The 20,917-nt window shown below is 46.6% G+C and overlaps 1 protein-coding gene across 1 annotated transcript in view; it reads right to left on the bottom strand.

Annotated features, from left to right (window-relative positions):
• LOC140410352 (uncharacterized) overlaps nt 1-20,917 on the bottom strand; it is a 485,957-nt gene that overhangs the window by 429,197 nt on the left and 35,843 nt on the right. The window contains exons 3-4 of the mRNA XM_072498368.1: nt 10,649-10,714; nt 5,640-5,748 (exon numbers count right to left, since the gene is read on the bottom strand). Coding sequence (XP_072354469.1) covers nt 5,640-5,748; nt 10,649-10,714 — 175 coding nt within the window. The remainder of the gene's footprint in view (nt 1-5,639; nt 5,749-10,648; nt 10,715-20,917) is intronic.

The following is a 20,917-nucleotide window of genomic DNA, read 5'->3' as shown; positions in this document are numbered from 1 at the left end:
AACGGTGCATGGAACAATTCTTTGCAGCCCAACCCTATGAAATGATTGTTGATGACATCATTGTTTGAGATAGGATTATTCAAGAACATGATGCACGTCTTTGTCTCGTCATCGACCGAATTAGGGCCACGCAGCTAAAGCTTAACCTACTAAATGCAGATTTTGGGTCATTCAGGTTCACGGTGTGGGTCACCCATTCATAGCCGATGGTGTGAAGCCCAATCCAGACAAGAAAATGGCTATATGACAGATGGTCATTCCTGTGGACAAGCATGCATTGCAGTGCTTCCTTGGTATGACAAGTTATCTTTCTCAGTTCATCCCCTGTTACAGTGAGGTCGCTGGACCTCTTCTCCAGCTTCTCTACTAGGACGTCAAATGGTATTGACAGGAGCACCACACAACAGGTACTGTCAACTCCACCAGTGGTACAATACTTTGATGTTTTGAGCAGCTAGAATCATAACAGCAGACGCCACCCAGCACCCTGCATCCAGATTGGCAAACCAACATAGGGGCGGTGGTGGTGAAGTGGTATTGTCACTGAACTAGTAATCCAGAGTTCAAATTCCACCACAGCAGATGATGGTTATTTAAACTCAATAAAACAGCTGGAATTAAAAGTCTAATGATGACCATGAAACCATTGTCGATTGTCATTAAAAACCCAACTGGTTCACTAATGTTCTTTAGGGAAGGAAATCTGCCATTGCTTCCTGATCTGGCCTACATGGGACTTCAGACACACAACAATTGACTCTTAACCACCCATGAAATCACCAAGCAAGCCGCTCAGTTCAAGGATAGTTAGCGATGGGCACTAAATGCTGGCCCAACCACATCTCCTGAATATTTTTATAAAGCCTTTGCATTAAGGGCCCTCACTGACACTGAAACCTGTTATGCTCAGATCAAAAGTAATTCCTTGACAGCTGTCAGAAATGTCATGACTTCATATATGGTTATCCTGTAAGTGTTGAAACTGATCATCAGCCACTCATAGCTATCCTAAAAAAGCCCCATGATGCTAAAGTTTGCAATCACAGCATCGTCTCAAAATGTGGTAAGGAGCTGTATTTGGCTGATGCCCTTTCCAGAGCCTTCCTACCCACTACAGAGCAGACAGATCATCAGGAAGACATAGACTCCATGACAATGAAGGTGCTGTCCTCTCGTAGAATCCAGGAACTCAAAGATGCCATACAGGCGAACATCACATGCAAGCAACTGCACAATATCAGGATGAGGGGCTGGCCTGAAAAGCTCAGAGGAGCTTCCCCACAAGCTCAGCACATACTTCACCAATAGAGATGAACTAACAATACAGGATGGACTGATACTGCGTGGTCAGCGATTCATCGTCCCTACTGGTCTCCAGAGGTACTGCACCTAGCAACTGCACCAAAGGCACCCTGGGTTAGAAGCAACCAGATAAAGAGCCAGGGAATCACTATACGGGCCTTGATGCACGCCTACATGGGTGGGAAGTCTCCAGATGTGCACCATGCAAAGCACTCAAATCACATCAAACAGATGAACTGCTGCACCTACACAATTTCCCAGAACTCCCATGACCATTCACAAAGAACAAGAACAAAGAAAATTACAGCACAGGAACAGGCCCTTCGGCCCTCCAAGCCTGCGCCAATCCAGATCCTTTATTTAAACCTGTCTTCTATTTTCCAAGGATCTACTTCCCTCTGTTCCCCGCCCGTTCATATATCTGTCTAGATGTATCTTAAATAATGCTATCGTGCCCGCCTCTACCACCCAGGCACCCACCACCCTCTGCATAAAAAACTTTCCACGCACATCTCCCTTAAACGTTCCCCCTCTCACCTTGAAATCGTGACCCCTTGTAATTGACACCCCCACTCTTGGAAAAAGCTTGTTGCTATCCACCCTGTCCACACCTCTCATAATTTTGTAGACCTCAGTCAGGTCCCCTCTCAACCTCCGTCTTTCCAACGAAAACAATCCTAATCTACTCAACCTTTCTTCATAGCTAGCACCCTCCATACCAGGCAACATCCTGGTGAACCTCCTCTGCATCCTCTCTAAAGCATCCACATCCTTCTGGTAATGTGGCAACCAGAACTGCACGCAGTATTCCAAATGTGGACTAACCAAAGTCTTATACAACTGTAACATGACCTGCCGACTCTTGTACTCAATACCCCATCCGATGAAGGCAAGCATGCTGTATACCTTCTTGACCACTCGATCGACCTGCGTTGCCACCTTCAGGGTACAATGGACCTGAACTCCCAGATCTCTCTGTACATCAATTTTCCCCAGGACTCTTCCATTGACCATATAGTCCGCTCTTGAATTAGATCTTCCAAAATGCATCACCTCGCATTTGTCTGGATTGAATTCCACCTGCCATTTCTCTGCCCAACTCTCCAATCTATTTATATTTTGCTGTATTCTCTGACAGTCCTCCTCGCTACCTGCAACTCCACCAATCTTAGTATCATCTGCAAGCTTGCTAATCAGACCACCTATACCTTCGTCCAGATCATTTATGTATGTCACAAACAACAGTGGTCCGAGCACGGATCCCTGTGGAACACCACTAGTCACCTTTCTCCATTTTGAGACACTCCCCTCCACCACTACTCTGTCTCCTGTTGCCCAGCCAGTTCTTTATCCATCTAGCCAGTACACCCTGAATCCCATACGACTTCACTTTTTCCATCAACCTGCCATGGGAAACTTTCAGAGCAGCTGACGGTTTTGAATGGAATGGTGAACAACATTCGGTCTTAGTCGACTCATGTTCAAGATGGCTTGAACCTGACAAAATGTGACGAGTAACACAATCATCATCAATTTCATGAGACACTTCACCACACACAGCACCTCCCAGACACTCATGATGGACAATGCTCGCTAATTCATCTTCACAGAATTTAGAAACATTGCACACATGCGGGACTTGGGGCATATCACGAGCAACCCCCACAATCTAACAGCCTAGTGGAATAGGCAGCATACTCAGCTAAGCTTCTGCAAGAGAAATGTGCCTGGGATCACATAGATTACTATGCTACACTCCACAGCCTGTGAAACATGCCATGACAGGGCCTTCCCCTTGTCAGCTCAGCGACTCCTCTCCAGGTGTATGAGGGCCACAATTTCTACTTCCAAGACTCTTTTGCAGCCCAAACTCTAATCGAATGTGAATGATGCCCTCATAGAATGCTGATTAATAGGGAAACTGCACCATGATCACAACGCTCACAGGCTCAGCCCTCTGATACCTGGTCAAATAGTCGGGATCCAGACCTCACGGAGCCATATCAAGCTGGCAGTGGTACACAGCCATGCCCCACACTCAAGCATCTTGGACAGTACCCAGTATGTACAAAACCAATGTCACCCTCAACAGATATTGGAACCAGCAACAGCAGAAGCCACAGTCCACCAGCCTACAACATAGGCCCCCAACATCAGGGTGAATGGAGGCCCCTCCACACAACAGGCCCTGCACCCACTGGACACACCAATGGAGCCTTCCAGGTTGTCCACACTCAGGACACTAGCAGCCAGGAATACCTAGAGCACAGCCAACTGGCACAATCACACACTCAGGGTGTATGACCAAACAAAATACAAGGTTCCAGGACTACATAACAAACTAGGCTACAACTAGCCTTCACCTTTCTTCTTTACACAACAAATCAGGGGAGTGAGAGGAGATGGGATGGGAGTGGGAGGAGACGAGATGGGAGTGGGAGGAGACGAGATGGGCTATGCACCAACTGCAACAGCTCAATCCATGTATCACCCTATGAATAGTTATGTACTGTTAGCCTGTTCAATCTGTATGTTACAGAATGGTTTGTGCACAATTGATGTTCGTGCACACTGTTGCACCTCAGTACCACTGGTTGCTCCAAATTAAATAGGGGGCATGTAGACTGAGTGGTGACATCATGACACGGTGACTTAAGAGGTCATCTGACAGAAGTGTGGGAGTTCGGGCAGAGTAAAGTATGGAGAGGCTGTTCAGCTAGTGAATAAAGTATTAATTGTTTCAAGTCTTTGGGAACCCAGCCCTTCTAGAATTCCAGTGCCAAATTATTCTGGTCAAATCCTACCTCAAACTTTCCATAATCTCTGTTACCCATTTACCTAACTTGCACTGAGCCCCATTGACCTTTCACCTCTTAATAATAATATTTATTATTGTCACAAGTAGGCTTACATTCACACTGCAATGCAGTTACTGTGAAAACCCTCTAGTCACAACACTCCGGCTCCTGTTCGGGTACACCGAGGGAGAATTCAGAATGTCCAATTCAAGTAACAGCACGTCTTTTGGGACTTGTGGGAGGAAATCCACGCAGACACGGGGTGAATGTGCAGACTCCACACAGACAGTGACCCAAGCGGGAATCAAACCTGGGACCCTGGCGCTATGAAGCAACAGTGCTAACCACTGTGCTACCGTGCCGCCCACTTTATTACACTTGACTGCTTTATTACAGATCTCAGGCTTAAAGCCCCCTGATCGACATTGGCCCAGCAAAACCTTAATTCCAAACCCTTTCAAGGCCTCATCCCTGCCTTCCTTTGTAATCTCCTCCAACCCCACAACCTTCCGAGTTATCTGCACTCATCCAATTCTTGCCTCTCGCGCCACATCCCCCAATTCAATACCATATCACAGAAGGAAACATTCTGACAGAAGCTCAGTTCCATCAATAGGTGTTAAGGGTTTCCTTGAAGGATATCCAGGTAGCAAGGCAGAGAGACCGAGGGAATTACAGGCCTCTGAAGGCACGGCAACCAATGATTATATTCATCTGTAAATGATGAATAGATTACATACAATTTTAAACAACTAATGAGCAAAAGAAAGAAAACAAAAGCAGGAACTGAAAAATAAAACATCAGGTCCATGGTCAGATTGTCACAAAAATGTATTCAGTTTGTACTCAGTCAGGTCTTTTCACTTCATTCCATTCTCAATAAAAGTAGCACCTCTGAAGGGAAATTAACTTACCTCCCTGCTGTTTTCCTGAAGCTTCACTCTGACAATATCTTTCGCTTGAAATATGGTAAACACACCCACTTACATTGGATACCCACCAAAAAACATTATAACTTGTTCATTCAAGTGTAAATGGGTTATAAAGGAGTGGTAAACCATAATTACTGTCAAAGACTCTCTCCGGTTCTGAAATTTAACTTTGACAAGTGTGGAGTCTCACTCCTTCAGATTTTAATTATTGTTGGCGATCTTTTTTAAAAAATATTTTATTTTCGCTCTCTCTCTAAACACCCCATTTTTATTCTGCTTTCTCTACCTAATTTGACATTGAATTAAATATTCTAATCTACATGTCCTGCTTCAGGCACTGCCCTGCTCATTAACCAATCTGATTGAAGAATTATTAATGAAATACACATTTGCTTTCCCTGTTACACAGGGTCCCTGTAGAGGGCACAGTGTTGAAATAGATTTCCAATCACTGCCACTACCAGTGCAAAATCCCGAACGTCCGCAGGCAAATGGAGTGGAATAAACAGTGAGCAACATCCACTCACCACTGACTGCAAAACCCAGCTAATTATTTTAAACAAATATGAAGTTGAATGAAAAGCAAAAAGAAAAATATAGTGCCTACTGTGTGTGTCTGACCAATAGTTTCCTTCCCATTCTGATAAGCTGGGGAGCTTGAGAATCTTTGCGTCCTGCCGAACGGGTCAAAGAAAAGCTCTTCAGTAGATCAAACCCTGAAACGAAAGGCATAAATCCTTACAAATCAGTACACAGAGTACATACACTGTGTAACACTGCTGACGCATGCTTGCATATTATTGTCTTCACAAAATCAGAAGATAATTAAAGAGGAAAGGTGTCCAGGGGGAGGGTGTCCATTCAGTCCATCCATAAATATCCCCTTAATTGCTTCCCGATTTAATTGATTCCAGGATTTTCATCTCCATTACTCTGCCTTCAGAGCCGTTCGAAAGATTGATCACTTCTGGTGTAATTATGCCAATATTGGTTCTAAATTTCCCTTTTTCTTGTTTGAACACTTTTGGGGTTCGAATTCTTTTTGTTTGATTCGGTTGTTCCTTGTCCTAATCAATGAAATTAACTCAATCAACTCAGTCAGTGGTGAGTCACTCACCTCCACATCCCCAAAGCCTGTCCACCATCTACAAGGCACAAGTTAGGAGTGTGATGGAATATTCCCCACTCGCCTGGATGAGTGCAGCTCCAACAACACGAAAGAAGCTCGACACCATCCAGGACAAAGCAGCCCATTTGTTAGGTACCACCACCTTGAACATTCCCCACTTTCACCATCGACGCACGGTGGTTGCCATGTGTTCCATCTGCAAGATGCACTGCAGGGCTCCTTTGACAGCTTGTTCCAAATGGTGGCAGGTGTGGGACCAGAGGCTTTGAGGTGCTTCACACCGAACACTCCTTTTTGGGGCGTCACGTGAGAAGCACTGATGGACTCCAGGGTTACCCAGATGGAGGGAGAGGACTTTGTCGTAGCTCCATCTCCATCCAGGTGACATCAGGCACATCTATTAGAGGCATCAGTCTCTGCCAAGGCCCTAATGTGAGATTCCACATCGATCATTGGGGCATCCTGACCTGTTAAGGCTCCTTCGCACACATTCTGATGCTGTTGTGGTGGAAATCTGCTCTTCCCACTGAGGTGCACAGTCTTGATGCAAGAGAGCCCATCCAAATTCAGTCCTGCATCTCCTATGAGCCCTAGCCCAGGAAAATGGGTCAATTGATTTGAAAATGGCACTTTATATTTCTTTACACCCATGACAGACGACTTGGCCAGCTAAAGCATATAATGAATGGCCTCCGCAGTTAACGTTGACTGGGCAACATATGGCTGAGTTATTGTTAGTCTCAAGTTGTATTTATGGGGAAACTAAGTAAGAACATGTGGTTGAAAGGCACAGGAAGATATGTTGATAAGATGAGATGCAAAAGGGTGGGAGGAGGTTTGTGTGGAACACAAACACCAACATAGACCTGATGGACAGAATGGCCTGTTTCTCTGATGTACTGTAACTGCTGATCTGGTACTTTAGTTTTTTTTTCTGGCCAGTTAAATGCTTGCGGCAAAATTGATTTTACCCAAGTATTTTGGAAACCCAAGAACATCTCTGAAATAAAAATGCTGAACAGGTCAAGACGCATTTGTGGAGTAAGAAACAGTTAATGTTTCAGGTTAATGTTCAACAGAAACATCGCCACAGATGTCAGAACCATTTCTATTGCACTTTCTGTTCTTATTTCAGGTCACCAGTATCCAATGCTACCTTGCTTTTGAACATCCATGAAAAAGTGCACCACCAACATTTGCTCATTGTAAAGCTATATTGTTTTGCTATTTCACGTTGAGATAGTGCAAACTGAATTCTTCCCTTTAAAGCAGTGATGTGTAAAGAATAATTCCAGTCTAGAAGCGATCTCAAAATGAACACAGGGAATGGGGCCTGGAAACATCCCAGGAGCAGATGATTGTAAATTTAATCTGTTTATGGGATGTGGCCGTCACTGGAAAGGCCATCATTTGTAACCAATCCCTAAATGCCCTTGAACTGAGTGCCTTGCTTGCTCATTTCAAAGGGTCGTTAACAGTCAACCACATTACTTTGGGTCTGGAGTCACATGTAGGCCAGACCAGGTACAGATGGCAGATTTCCCTCCCTAAAGGATATTATTGAACGAGATAGACTTTTATGACAATTAATGATTGGTCTCATGATCGCTATTATTGAAATTAGTTATATTTTTATTAATTGAATTTAAATTCTACCAACTGCTATGAGGGGATTTGAACCCAAATCCCAGAGCCTCTGCATTACTGGTCTAGTAACGCTACTACTTCACCATTAACTTCCCCTAATTTTACTATTTACATTCTTATCTCATCTGGTTATGGTACCTGCACGTTTGCCTCCTGTTCTATACTCATAGGTTTGTTCGTTTAAGTGGGGCAAAAAATACACAGTCAGTTGTGATTCATAACAACCAGACGTAATTTAAGAAAACCATTCCCCATTTTTTTTTAATGTGTGTGTGTTAAAATGTAGAAACACTGCACTTCATAATGCCAGGGAATGAATCTGAACACTGATTGAGGTGTACATAATTATGAGGGATATAGATAGGGTAGATAAGAAGGGACTTTCTGCTTATTAGATGAGTCAATAACTAGGGGGGGGGATAGATTTAAGGTGAGGGACAGGAGATTTGGAGGGGATAGGAGGAAAAGGTTCTTCACCTAGAGGGTGGTGGGAATCTGGAACTCACTGCCTGAAAGGGTGGTAGAGGCGAGAACCCTCACAACATTTAAGAAGCCTTTAGATGAGCACTTGAAACATCATACATTCAAGGCTACGGCCAAAGTGGTGAAAAATGGGATTAGATCAGACAGGTGTTTGATGGCTGGCGCAGTCACGATGGACAACGGGTCTCTTTCTGTGCTGTAAACTCTATGACTAGAAGTGGTGCCACATGTGATAGGTTAACTTGTATGAATATTTAATGGACCTTTTGGAGGAATAAATACTAGACCACATCAACATTAAGTACTTATACCTTTTTCTAAAGTGTTAATGCATTTTTATGATTCTTCTTTTCAGCATCAGTTTTTCAGAAAATAACTCACTCATTCATCAAAGTTGATTCACAAATTCGAGTTAATTTTAACTTACCTCACTGAGTGGGAAAAGCTATGGGATTAATTTGAACATTGGTTTACACCGCACCTAAAGTCATCTATAACCACTTCAATGGGAGTGTAGGATCTAGCAAATGTTGCTCTCCATCTCAGCAGTTTCCAAATGGATGGGTCCAGTTCACATTGGCCCCGTTATATCCGTGATCGTGCTGTGCTTTGGACGGCTGGGCATTAAATAACAATTCAAAGCACAGAAGATGGATCAAACAGTTTTTGAACATTTTTCGTTCTGGTCCTTGGCTTCATCTGGTGCTTGCCTTGGGCAGCATGGTAGCACAGTGGTTAACACTATTGCTTCACAGTGCCAGGGACCCTGGCGTTCTCCCCGTGTCTGCATGGGTTTCCTCCGGGTACTCCGGTTTCCTCCCACAAGTCCCGAAAAATGTGCTTGTTCGGTGAATTGGACATTCTGAATTCTCCCTCAGTGTACCCGAACAGGTGCCGGAATGTGGCGACTAGGGGATTTTCACAGTAACTTCATTGTAGTCCCAATATAAGTCTACTTGTGACACTAATAAAGATTATTATTATTCATGGGGCATTTAGTACAAGAGTTGGTAGGTCATGTTACACTTGGATAGAACTTTAGTTCGGCCACATTTGGAATATTGCATGCAGGTCTAGTCGCCACACTACCAGAAGAATGCAGATGCTTTGGAGAGAGTGCAAAGAAAGTTTATCAGGATGTTGCCTGGTCTGGAAGATGTTATCCATGAAGAGAGGTTGAATAAACTTGGATAGTTTTCGTTGGAAAGATGGAGGCTGAGGGGAGACCTGATTGAGGTCTACGAAATTACGAGAGGCATAGACAGGGTAAATAGTCAGAAGATTTTTCCCAGGGTGGAAGACTCAATTACAAGGGGGCACAGGTTCAAGGTGAGAGGAGTAAAGTTTAGGGGAGATGTGCGGGGAAAAGTTTTCACATAGAGGGTAAAGGATGCCTGGAACCCGCTGCCAGTGGAGGTGGAGAAGGCAGACACAATCGCAACGTTTAAGATATATCTTGAGAGACACATGAGGGCGGGGAATGGAAGGATATGGATCGTTTGTGCAATTAGTTATAGGTCTAAATAAGGAATCTGGATCAGTGCAGGCTTGGTGGGCCGAAGGGCCTGTTCCTGTGCTGAAATGTTCTTTGTTCCTTGTTCTATGTTAATTTCAACAAGTAAGCAGGCATGAGATTAAACTAGGGAGAATGGAGATGGATAGTCCACAGGATTTCGATCCATGGTCCAATCCAATGCTACCAATCCAAAAATGGATTAACTACCAGTTGAATTTACTTCTTAAAGGTCAGGACCTCTGTGTCCTCTACTGATCGATCCTTGACCTCCTCCCCCCCCCCGCCCCTCCCACTCCCCTCCTATGACATGCCGTCCCTCAGTGACATGATTTGAAGATGTGATGTAAGGTTCCACATGTACACGGACGACACCCAGCTTTACCTCACCAGCAACTTGCTCACCACCTTCATTTTCAACATTAATGTTCTAAAACAGTGCAATTACATTTTTGACCTGGACACAATTATGACTTAATTGCAGCAAAAGGAGATTTGGAAAAAGCAAGGGGCAGGATTCTCCGTTCCCGCAGCTGGCTAATGGGGTTTCCCATTGTGGCCACCCCCACGCTGACGGAGAATCCCGCAGCAGATCTTTATACAGACTGAAGGCTGCTTTTGCTTCAAATAAAACGATAATTGAAGGTTTTTTTGTGATGAACTCCCATTTTCCCATGTTGCGTTACTGGAGACTTTTCTGTTAGTTCAAAACATTAATAGAATTGTCAGGAGTAAGAAGCAGCCAAGTCTACTAGTGTAAATCATGATACAAACAAAATAAACAACAATCACACTATGGGTTTTTCAAAATAGGAAGCGATGTTAATAATTTAATAAGATTTACCTGAAGCTTCAACATGCTGCCCTTGTGATTGAAGTTCTTCTGTCTCAATGGTTGGACATAAGGCATCTGTGAGCACAAGTGAGGAAGTAAAGACTGTGTTAGATAACATGCTGTCAGCACATGTAGAATAATAAACTCCTGACTAGACACTAGCACAGCACTGTAAAATTCTACTGAGGCATAATTATAATTTCTATACACACACACCACAATACAGATAAATTGTTGTTTCGGCAGGGGTGTCAAATGATGTGGAACACTGCAGGAAAATGCAGTTGCATTTCAGCCATGATTTAATTGACTAGATGCTGAATGGCTCACTCCTGTTACTGAATGAACTGTGACCAGCCAGCACAAAGCCACACTTGTTCCAGGTTCCACAGAGTGAAGCAGCTAATCACTTCAGATACATGGCAATCATTGCTGTTTTCACCTGATCAGGAAAGTATCCCTAAATGTCCTTTGCTCCCCTGAGGTTGCTTTAAGTGCTGGTACACCATAAGCATTGAATCAGTACCTGGGTACGTCTTGTGCATTCCATGGGCCAACAGGGGAACTCAACCAACTGAGAAAACGACACAAGATGAACAGTAACCTCACCAATGTCATCTTCTACAGGGTGACATTGAGGAGCAGAACTAGAAAATTAGACTAAGAAGAGTCATTGGCAAATAATTGGGTTGGATCAATCAAGCCTGGCCTTTATCTCATTGATCAGTCCCACTTATCTTCTAGCAGTCTCCCGCTTACTACCAAGCGTCCCTTAAATTTGTCCACTTCTTCCCCTAATACAGTATTCTACTGTTCTTTATCTTTTGGTGAAAAGGTTTCATCTGACTCCCACACATCCTATTTCCAACTCTGTAATTTGGGTCTTGAGGTGAGTGAACCTTTCTTATCAGTGAAGCAGTTTTCCACCATCTCGGCACAGACATCTTACAATGGTTTTGCTTGCTTTTTGACTCAATTGTGCACAAGTCCTCGAACTGCAAATGGTCCCAAGGGGAGCATGTTGCTTAAAAGTACTTAATTACAACAGTACTTTGGAACCCAATCTCTGCAATAAGTGCTTTGCTAAATTGAGTTAATCCCCTTATTAAATAGAAATGTGGATTCCTAGCAACATGACAGCTGAATTTTGCTTCAGATGAGGAAGGTTTAAAAGGTTATGAAATAATTACACTGCACGGGCATATTATAGACAAGATAAGACAAAACAAGTTGAAAGTATGGTTCCACCTCAGTCTACAAATAATCTTTGATCCCACTAATCTACAAGCGAACAGAACAGCCACAGCATCGACAAAGTGACTGGAGCACATGCCAGCAATTTAGCCAGGTCCAGAATCAGGTTAATACTAAAATCTAAACACTCCCAATTCCAGGATAATTGTAAATCAAACACTACAACACTGCATGATTCAGAGTGAATGCATCAGAGTGAATGCATGATTAAAGCAGGGTTGTTCAAACTGTGGGTCGCGATCCACAGGTGGGTCATGGGCACGAGTCGGGAGGGTCGCGGAGCGATCGGTCATGACGTTCCCAATGAGGGAAGAAGCACCCAATGGCCGCAATCAGCTTTTAGGTTGAGAATTCTGGCGGTGACGGGATTTTAAATGCGAACTATGCAGTCTTCCGCTAGATGTGGTGGCAGAAAGCAGGTTGCGTGCTTGGCATAAACATTGATGTCACGCATGTCCATGCTTTTGGCTCGAAATGACAGAGGAGAGATTCTTCCATTTTCTATCTGCGAGCATGCAAAGTCTGTGAAGAACAGAAGATGGATTGTTTTGTTATAAGGAAGAGAGGGCCAGAGACACAAACAGGCCAGGATCTCACAACTGAATCTGTTGGAGAGAGCTGGTCACGAGAGTCCATGGCAGGGCAAAGTAGTGCCAGTGTGAGTGTCTCAAGAGAGTCCACAGCAGGAAAAAGCAGTGCTAGTGTGATCTGTATACAGAGCTCCAGGGAATCTGGTGAACTACTGAGAAGAAATTGAAATCAGAAACAAAGTGGTGTAAAGATGATTTCTTGAGGTGTGGCTTTGTTAATTTGTCCCAGTGCAAATCAGGATGCAAAGCCCATGTGTGTTACTTGCAGGGAAGTCCTGGCAAATGAAAGTTTAAAACCTTCAAAACATCAAAGACATTTGAAGACTAAGCATGTTCAAGGACAAACCTCTTAATTTTTTTCAAAGGGTGCAGTGAGAACTTAATTGTCAGCTGAATCCTTCGCAAAAATGTTACATTGAATGACAAAGCACAACTAGCATCAATCCGACCCCCCGCCGGGTCGGAGAATCACCTGGGGGCAGCGTGAAACCCGCCCCTGCCAGCCGCCGAATTCTCTGACGGAAATTTGTCGGGGGCAGGAATCGCGCCGCGCCGGTCGGCGGGCCCCCCCCTGGCGATTTCCGGCCCGTGATGGGCCGAAGTCCGGCTGCTGTCATGCCAGTCCCGCCTGCGTGAATCAAACCACCTACCTTACCAGCGGGACTGGCGACGACGGCGGGCTCCGGGGTCCTGGGGGGGGGGCACGGGGCAATCTGGCCCCGGGGGATGCCCCCACGGTGGCCTGGCCCGCGATTGGGGTCCACCGATGCGCTGGCGTGCCTGTGCCGTGGGGGCACTCTTTTCCTCCTTCCTCGGCCATAGCCTCCACAATGGCCGATGCGGAAGTGACCCCCCCCCCTGCGCATGCGCGGGGATGACGTCACTCCATCCCGCCGGGACCCCCCGCCCCACCAGGTAGGGGAGAATCCCGGCCCATGTAGCAAAAGCAAAAATGCCCCACACTGTAGCAGTGAAATGAATTCTCCTTGCAGCCATAGACGTGGTTCATACAGTCCTGGATGAGAGGTCAGCTGAAGAACTAAAATGCATCCCACTTGGTGGTAACACGGTGGTTTGCCGAATTTTTGATATTGCTGAGAATTTAGAAGCCCAGCTTATTTCTCGTTTAATGTCAGCACAGGAGTTCTCAATACAACTGGATGAAAGTACAGACATTTCAGATTGTGCAAATTGCGAATATTATTAAACACAGCGCACTTAATACCAGGCTTTTTGAGGCACTGTGTACCAATATGGCGGCTGAGGACACACATTTATTGTTCCACACAGAGGTACATTATCTGTCAAGGGGTTGGGTGTTTGTCCGAGTTTATGAACTGAGGTATGAAGTCCACACTTTGCACCTTGAGAAATCGGCCCCTCTCACTGATCCGTTTGGTGATGAAACTTGGATACCTTGCGGGCATCTTTTCAATTCAAAGTGAACTGAACCTCAAATTGCAAGGGAAGGATGATGATTACTTTTGGCACTGTGAAGAAATTGAAGCTTTCCAAATGTCATTGAAAGTTTGGCAAGTGCGAGTGCAAAGCCAAAACTACTACATGTTCCCCATACTGCTATGACACATCAAAGAAAACAATGTTAGTAAGGGATCTGTCAATAGACTGACAAATCTTGTTCAGTCACATCAGGGTGCACTATCATCAGTTTGTGTCACTACTTTCCAGAGGAGAAGTTTCAGATTTTGAAAGAGGTGGGTGAAAAATCCTTTTGTGTTTGAGATCCCAGAGTCAATTATGAACTTACAGCTGACTCATAAGAGGCTAAAGAGACTGAACGTCTGCGCCCCATCTGTGACAGCACATTAAAAACACGGCCCAAGTCCATGAGGCTGTCAGCATTCTGGAGGAGCGTCTCCAAGAAGTATCCAGTGCTGAGTAAAACAAGTATTTTGTTGCTATTGCCCTTCACAGTGATCGACATGTGTGAGGTTGGAATTTCCGTCCTCACAATGATGAAGACAGTACAAAGGAACCGGCTGAACTCTGCACCTGATATGCGCATTGCCCTCTCTCCTGAGAACCTGACTAGAGTGAGATCGTGAGGACCAAGCAAGCTCACCTGTCGCACTAAAGATAAGCAAACATGGCTTGTTGCGAAGGTTGGCCGGTGTTGGTCCCAAAGGTCAGCCAGTTGGCGAAAGTGGGTTGCGGGAAAAAAAAGTTTGAAAAACACTGGATTAAAGGATTAACAGCTGGCATACTCTTACAATTGGAGATTCAAATTGCCAGTGTACATCCAAAGGAAGTCAATGACACCAAACCAAAATATCCCGGGTCAGGAATTTTAGGATGACGGGTTTTCCCACTTGCCATCTGAGGAGTTGATGGTGTACATCCCCCTGGAAGTTTCCCTCCAAGTCACTCACCATCCTGACTTGGAAATATATCGCCCTTCCTTCACTATCCTGGAACTCTCTTCCTAACAGCACTGTGGGTGTACCTACACCACATGGACTGCAGCGGTTCAAGAAGGCAGCTCACCACCCCCTTCTCAAGGACAGGTTTGGCAACAAATGCTGGCTACGCCAGGGAAGCCCACATCCCATAAAAATTAATTTTATACTGTTCAAAATTAACTTCCCACAGCCATTTAATACTCCACCAAGCATTAATTGGAGCTTGCTGATGGATGTGTCCCCAATCCCGTTCCCGCCTGAAGCATGAACACGGTTCATTTCCGGGATCCCCATACAGAACTCTGAACATCTCCCATCATCTGGAAATTTAAAAGAAGAAAAATTTAGAGTACCCAATTCATTTTTTAGAATTAAGGGGCAATTTAGCGTGGCCAATCCACCTACCCTGCACATCTTTGGGTTGTGGGGGCAAAATCCACGCAAACACGGGGAGAATGTGTAAACTCCACACGGACAGTGACCCAGAGCCGGGATCAAACCAGGGACCTCGGTGCCGTGAAGCAGCAGAGCGAACCACTGTGCCACCGTGCTGCCCCCACCATCCTGAAAATTTAAGCTGAATGGGAAACTGCCCTTAAGTGGTCAATGATTGACTCCTTAGGGGCCTCAAGTTGGGTGAAGGGCAGCCAGGCACGCCCTCGCACATCCAAGCATAAAATTGTGGAGAGGTGGGAGAGGATGGGCGGGAAGGATATCCGAGAGATTTTGCAGTCACATCCTGACCACAAACCTGCCGGTCGGGGAAATGTAAAATTCTGTCACTGGAGCCAACAGATTAAACAATACCAAGAATCCACCTCTCCATCCACGACCCAACTAAATAAAAACATACTTTAAAACTTATTTCACCAACTCAGGATGTTTCAACGAGTTTTACAGTCAATGAAGTACTTTTCTAAGAATACTCATTCTTGTATTGTCAGAAGCACAGCAACCAACTTGCACGTTGCAATGTCCTTTAAATAGCAATGTGGCCATTAGATCAACTGATTTTAGTCATGTAGGTTGAAAATGGTGAGAAGTCACCTGCTCTACTTCATAATAGTGCCATGGGATATTTGACAGAGGGCAGAACGGGCCTTGGATTTAACCTCTCATCTGAAAGATCACACCACCAACAGTGCAGCACTCCCTCAGTATACCACCAGGAGTGTTAGCCTAAACTTTGCGGTCAAATTTCTAGAGTGCAAAGAACCCAAGATCTTCTGAGTCCAAGACAAAAGAACTACCAACTGGCAAATAATGAAATAAAACTGCTATTATAATGAAATTATTACCAAACTTATAATGTGAGTATCTGTAATAATATCCAATGTTCAGTGCATAAACAGCAATGGTTTGTGTCCATAAATTGTGAGTACAGATTTCAGTCAAAGAACATTTATTCTTGGCTTCATTGTGGTAAACCACAGTTGCACCTATATTAGGTGATGTACGGTAGGACCTGTACTACAGGTACGGCGGTAGTCCCTGCCTGCTGGCTCCGCCCAGTAGGCGGAGTATAAATATGTGTGTCCTCCGTGCAGCAGCCATTTCACCAGCTGCTGGGGGAGGCCACACATCTTAGAGCAATAAAGCCTCAGTTGTATTCAACTCTCGTCTTTGTCCAATTGATCGTGCATCATTCATATTATATGAGATCTCTCGTCTAATCCAGTTTACTCCTTCTGCCAACCATGTTCCCTCTATCCTATCATGGGTTTGATCGCACACCTTAAAGAGAGAATTTGGCAGATGAAGATAAAAATGGCAGGAGGTATTCATGCCGACTTCCTGCTACAATTCCACCTCAGGCCACCATTTCAAGTTACCGGAATCCATGGGAATGCAGCCTGCCTCAGAGGAGTGGGAGTCGAATTTCAATAGTGCACATGTCCAGACGCCAGAATCAGGCCAACCTACATCCTTTTCACTTTAACCTACAACGTCCCAACTGATCGTGCATCACACACCTTCCGCCATTCACTTGGAAATATAGAAATTAGAAATATAATGCACAATTTTACAAGCAATGAATTGTTTTGAAGAAAATATTGTTGGGGAAACTATTTCTCCATGATTTGGATGCTTCTTTTCAATTATGAAAAGACATTGCATTATGTGGACTCTTGGATGCTGACCTAAAACTTTTTTTTAAAGGAAAGGGAAAGTTCATCACCGGAGCTCTCCGTTCCTGAGATTAAGTGTTGACGCTGGGACAGGATTCGTGGAGTTCTACGCCAGCAAAACTGGCGCCGCATCTGGACTGATTCAATTGCTGAGGGGCTAGCACTGGCGCCACAGGAACACAATCGATTCCAATGTGAAATGGTGCCGGATTCGCCGGGTTTGCGATTGACACTCAGGAGGCTGACAAGCTGCAGCCGCATATACACACCTCACTCCCCACACACACCATCCCAACCAATAAGATGGCAGCGAGGAGAGTGGCATTCTGTTTTACTGACGCCGAACTCAAAACCTTGCTGGACACCGTGGAGGAGTGGCGGGCGACCCTGTATCCTGCCTCGGGAAGGAAGCTGCTAGCCGCCGCCTTTCGCCGTGCTTGGGCCCAGGTGGTAGAGGCCAACAGCGCCATCAGCAACATCGTCCGGACCGGCCAGCAGTGCCGTAAGAAACTGCACAACCTCCTCAGGGTGGGCAGGATGATTGGATTGGATTTGTTTATTGTCACGTGTACCGAGGTACAGTGAAAAGTATTTTTCTGCGAGCAGCTCAACAGATCATTAATTACACAGGAAGAAAAGGGAATAAAAGAAAATACATATAGGACAACACAAAGTATACAATGTAACTACATAAGCACCGGCATCTGATGAAGCATACAGTGTGTAGTGTTAATGAGGTCAGTCCATAAGAGGGTCATTTAGGAGTCAGGTGACAGTGGGGAAGAAGCTGTTTTTGAGTCTGTTCGTGCGTGTTCTCAGACTTCTGTATCTCCTGCCCGATGGAAGTTGGAAGAGTGAGCAAGCCGGGTCGGAGGGGTCTTTGATTATGCTGCCCACTTTCCCCAGGCAGTGGGAGGTGTAGATGGAGTCAATGGATGGGAGGCAGGTTTGTGTGATGGACTGGGCTGTGTTCACGACTCTCTGAAGTTTCTTGCGGTCCTGGACCGAGCAGTTGCCATACCAGGCTGTGATGCAGCCTGATAGGATGCGTTCTATGATGCATCTGTAAAAGTTGGTAAGAGTTAATGTGGACATGCCAAATTTCCTTAGTTTCCTGAGGACGTATAGGCGCTGTTTGCTTTCTTGGTGGTAGCGTTGACGTGGGTGGACCAGGACAGATTTTTGGAGATGTGCACCCCTAGGAATTTGAAACTGCTAACCATCTCCACCTCGGCCCCATTGATGCTGACAGGGGTGTGTACAGTACTTTGCTTCCTGAAGCCAATGACCAGCTCTTTAGTTTTGCTGGCATTGAGGGAGAGATTGTTGTCGCTGCACCACTCCACTAGGTTCTCTAGCTGCCTCCTGTATTCTGACTCGTCGTTATTTGAGATCCGGCCCACCAAGGTCGTATCGTCAGTAAATTTGTTGATGGAGTTGGAACCAAATTTTGCGATGCAGTCATGTGTGTACAGGGAGTGTTGTAGGAGGCTAAATACGCAGCCTTATAGGGGCCCCGGTATTGAAGATTATTGTGGAGGAGGTGTTGTTCTTTATTCCTACTGATAGTGGTCTGTGGGCCAGAAAGTCGAGGATCCAATTGCAGAGTGAGGAGCCAAGTCCTAGGTTTTGGACCTTTGATATGAGCTTGGCTGGGATTATGCTGTTGAAGGCGGAGCTGTAGTCAATAAATAGGAGTCTGATGTAGAAGTCCTTGTTATTGAGATGCTCGCGGATGAGTGTAGGGACAGGGAGATGGCGTGTGCAGTGGACCAGTTGCGGCAGTATGCGAATTGCAGTGAATCAAGGCTTTTTGGGAGTATGGAGGTGATGGAGCTACCCATCCCCTGAGCTGCATGTGTCGTTGGACTGCTGAACATTGTGCATTTTCTGTGTCCCCCTCAGGAGAAGGCCACCCATAGCCGCCGGAGCGGGTAAAGACTGGAGGGGGACCGGGCAGTGCACGTGGTTGGTGGGCCCGAGGAAAGGACAGTCACCGAGGAAAGGACAGTCGCCGAGGAAAGGTCAGTCGCCGAGGTGGAGGTCAGCACCGGGCCAGGAAGTGAGACATCGCTGAGTTGCGGTTCCCCGTGATACATGTGTCAACCCCCCCCCTCAACACCACCCCCACACCACCCTGATATCCGCGCTCCACCACCACTACCATACCCACCACAACCCTCACACCCACCACCACCCTCCCCACCACCCCCACACCACCCTCACTCCCCCCCGGCCCGCGGTCTAATCATGCGTCTTGTCTTGTGTCTTGCAGGACCTACTGGTTATGGGCAGAGCCTTCTGGTGTCCCCCACGCCCGACTCTAGCCACAGCTGCAGTCAGAACCCCAGGTGCCGACCAGTGCCGATGCCACCGACACGGACGTGAGCCATCGATCCGAGACCCAAGACACCCCGGAGCACGAGTCCGGAATGGCACTGATTTCCCATCCCAGCTGCCTCCAACACCCCCTACCATCCCAGAGACACTTACCTCGGCAATGCACGTTAGTGAAGGGGCTCCTGGGGCACTCTCTGGTGAGCACGACACACCCATGGTACAGCAAATGGAGGTAGGAACTCCCGAGGGGCCGGAAGAACGGAAGGTGGGCCGACTAGCTGCTGTCCAGGCGGGTCTCGGGCCTCTGGAACGGACAGTCCCATCGAATGTGGAGATGCAGTCACAGAGCCAGGGACAACATGAGCGGTTGCCATCAAGCATCCAGCACCTGCAGGTGGAGGAGTCCAGCCATGTGCAGGAGCAGGAGGTGGTGCTGACCACACAGGCTAACACCACACGGGTGGTCACAGGGCGGGAATCACAGCAGGCCGCCTCCACTCCTGATGTAACATTTGGGGATCCACCACGTTAGGACACGTAAGGCAAGTAAAGTAGACACAAGTTAAGTTGGCACGGGAGCAGGGCACGGTTTAGCGTTAGAGGGTAGAGCATAAATCTGTATATATGTTCTCACATTAAATACCTGTGATTAAATACATGTTACAAACTGTCTCGGTGCTCTGCCAGAAGGGTGTAAGAGGTGGGCTGGTCTGGGATGGCCCGCAGAGGGGGCGCAAGGATGGGGGGAATGGGCAGATGTTTGGGGTGGGCTTGGCTCAGGCACCACAATTCAGCCAGTGCTCACTGCTCTGGTGTCCCACCCCACCCCCCCTACTGTCCCCACCCCCCACTATCCCCACCTCCGCCACACCAAGGGATTGATGTGACCATGTGATGGATGGCCAGCTCGCATGCAGGGACCACCGAGGTAGAAGGTGGAAAGTGCTACCGTGGGCAGGAATCAGAGCTTGTCCAATGATGTGGAGCACCAGAGCTCATTGCAGAGTGGGTTGCCATCATTGACATCCCATGGACCAGACCCGCTATAGGACCCACAACCCGTAGTGCATCAGATATGTACTAGGTGAGGGGGGGGGGGGGGGGGGGGGGATGCGGTGTCCGTGCCTCTGGCCAGTTTCCCATCCCCCGCCTGTCGGTGAACCTGGAGGTGATCAGAGCGTCTCATGCGTCTTGGTCCTGGCGCACATGTTGCGTGGCCTCCTGTGCCTGACCGGGCCCCATGTCCTGTCTATTCTCACCCTCCCCCACATCCTCCACATCGGTCAAGGCCTGTATTCTTCCTCCTCAGCCAACATGACCCTGCTACGCGATGTTGTGGAGGACGCAGCAGGCCACCACGATGTGGGTGACCCACTGTGGTCCAGGCACTTCAACCGCATCTTCAGGATGCCGAAGCACTGCTCGATCATGCCCCTGGTCGCAGTATAGGCGTAATTGTACTGGGTCTCCGCCTCGGTCCGTGGCCTCCTGATGGCGTCATCAGCTATGACCGCAGTGGATAGTCCCTGTTGCCCAGGGACAACC

Source organism: Scyliorhinus torazame, chromosome 4, assembly GCF_047496885.1.
Source record: "Scyliorhinus torazame isolate Kashiwa2021f chromosome 4, sScyTor2.1, whole genome shotgun sequence".
NCBI lineage: Eukaryota > Metazoa > Chordata > Chondrichthyes > Carcharhiniformes > Scyliorhinidae > Scyliorhinus > Scyliorhinus torazame.
Note: the sequence above shows the minus strand (reverse complement) of the source record. Positions and strands in the feature narration are given on the sequence as shown.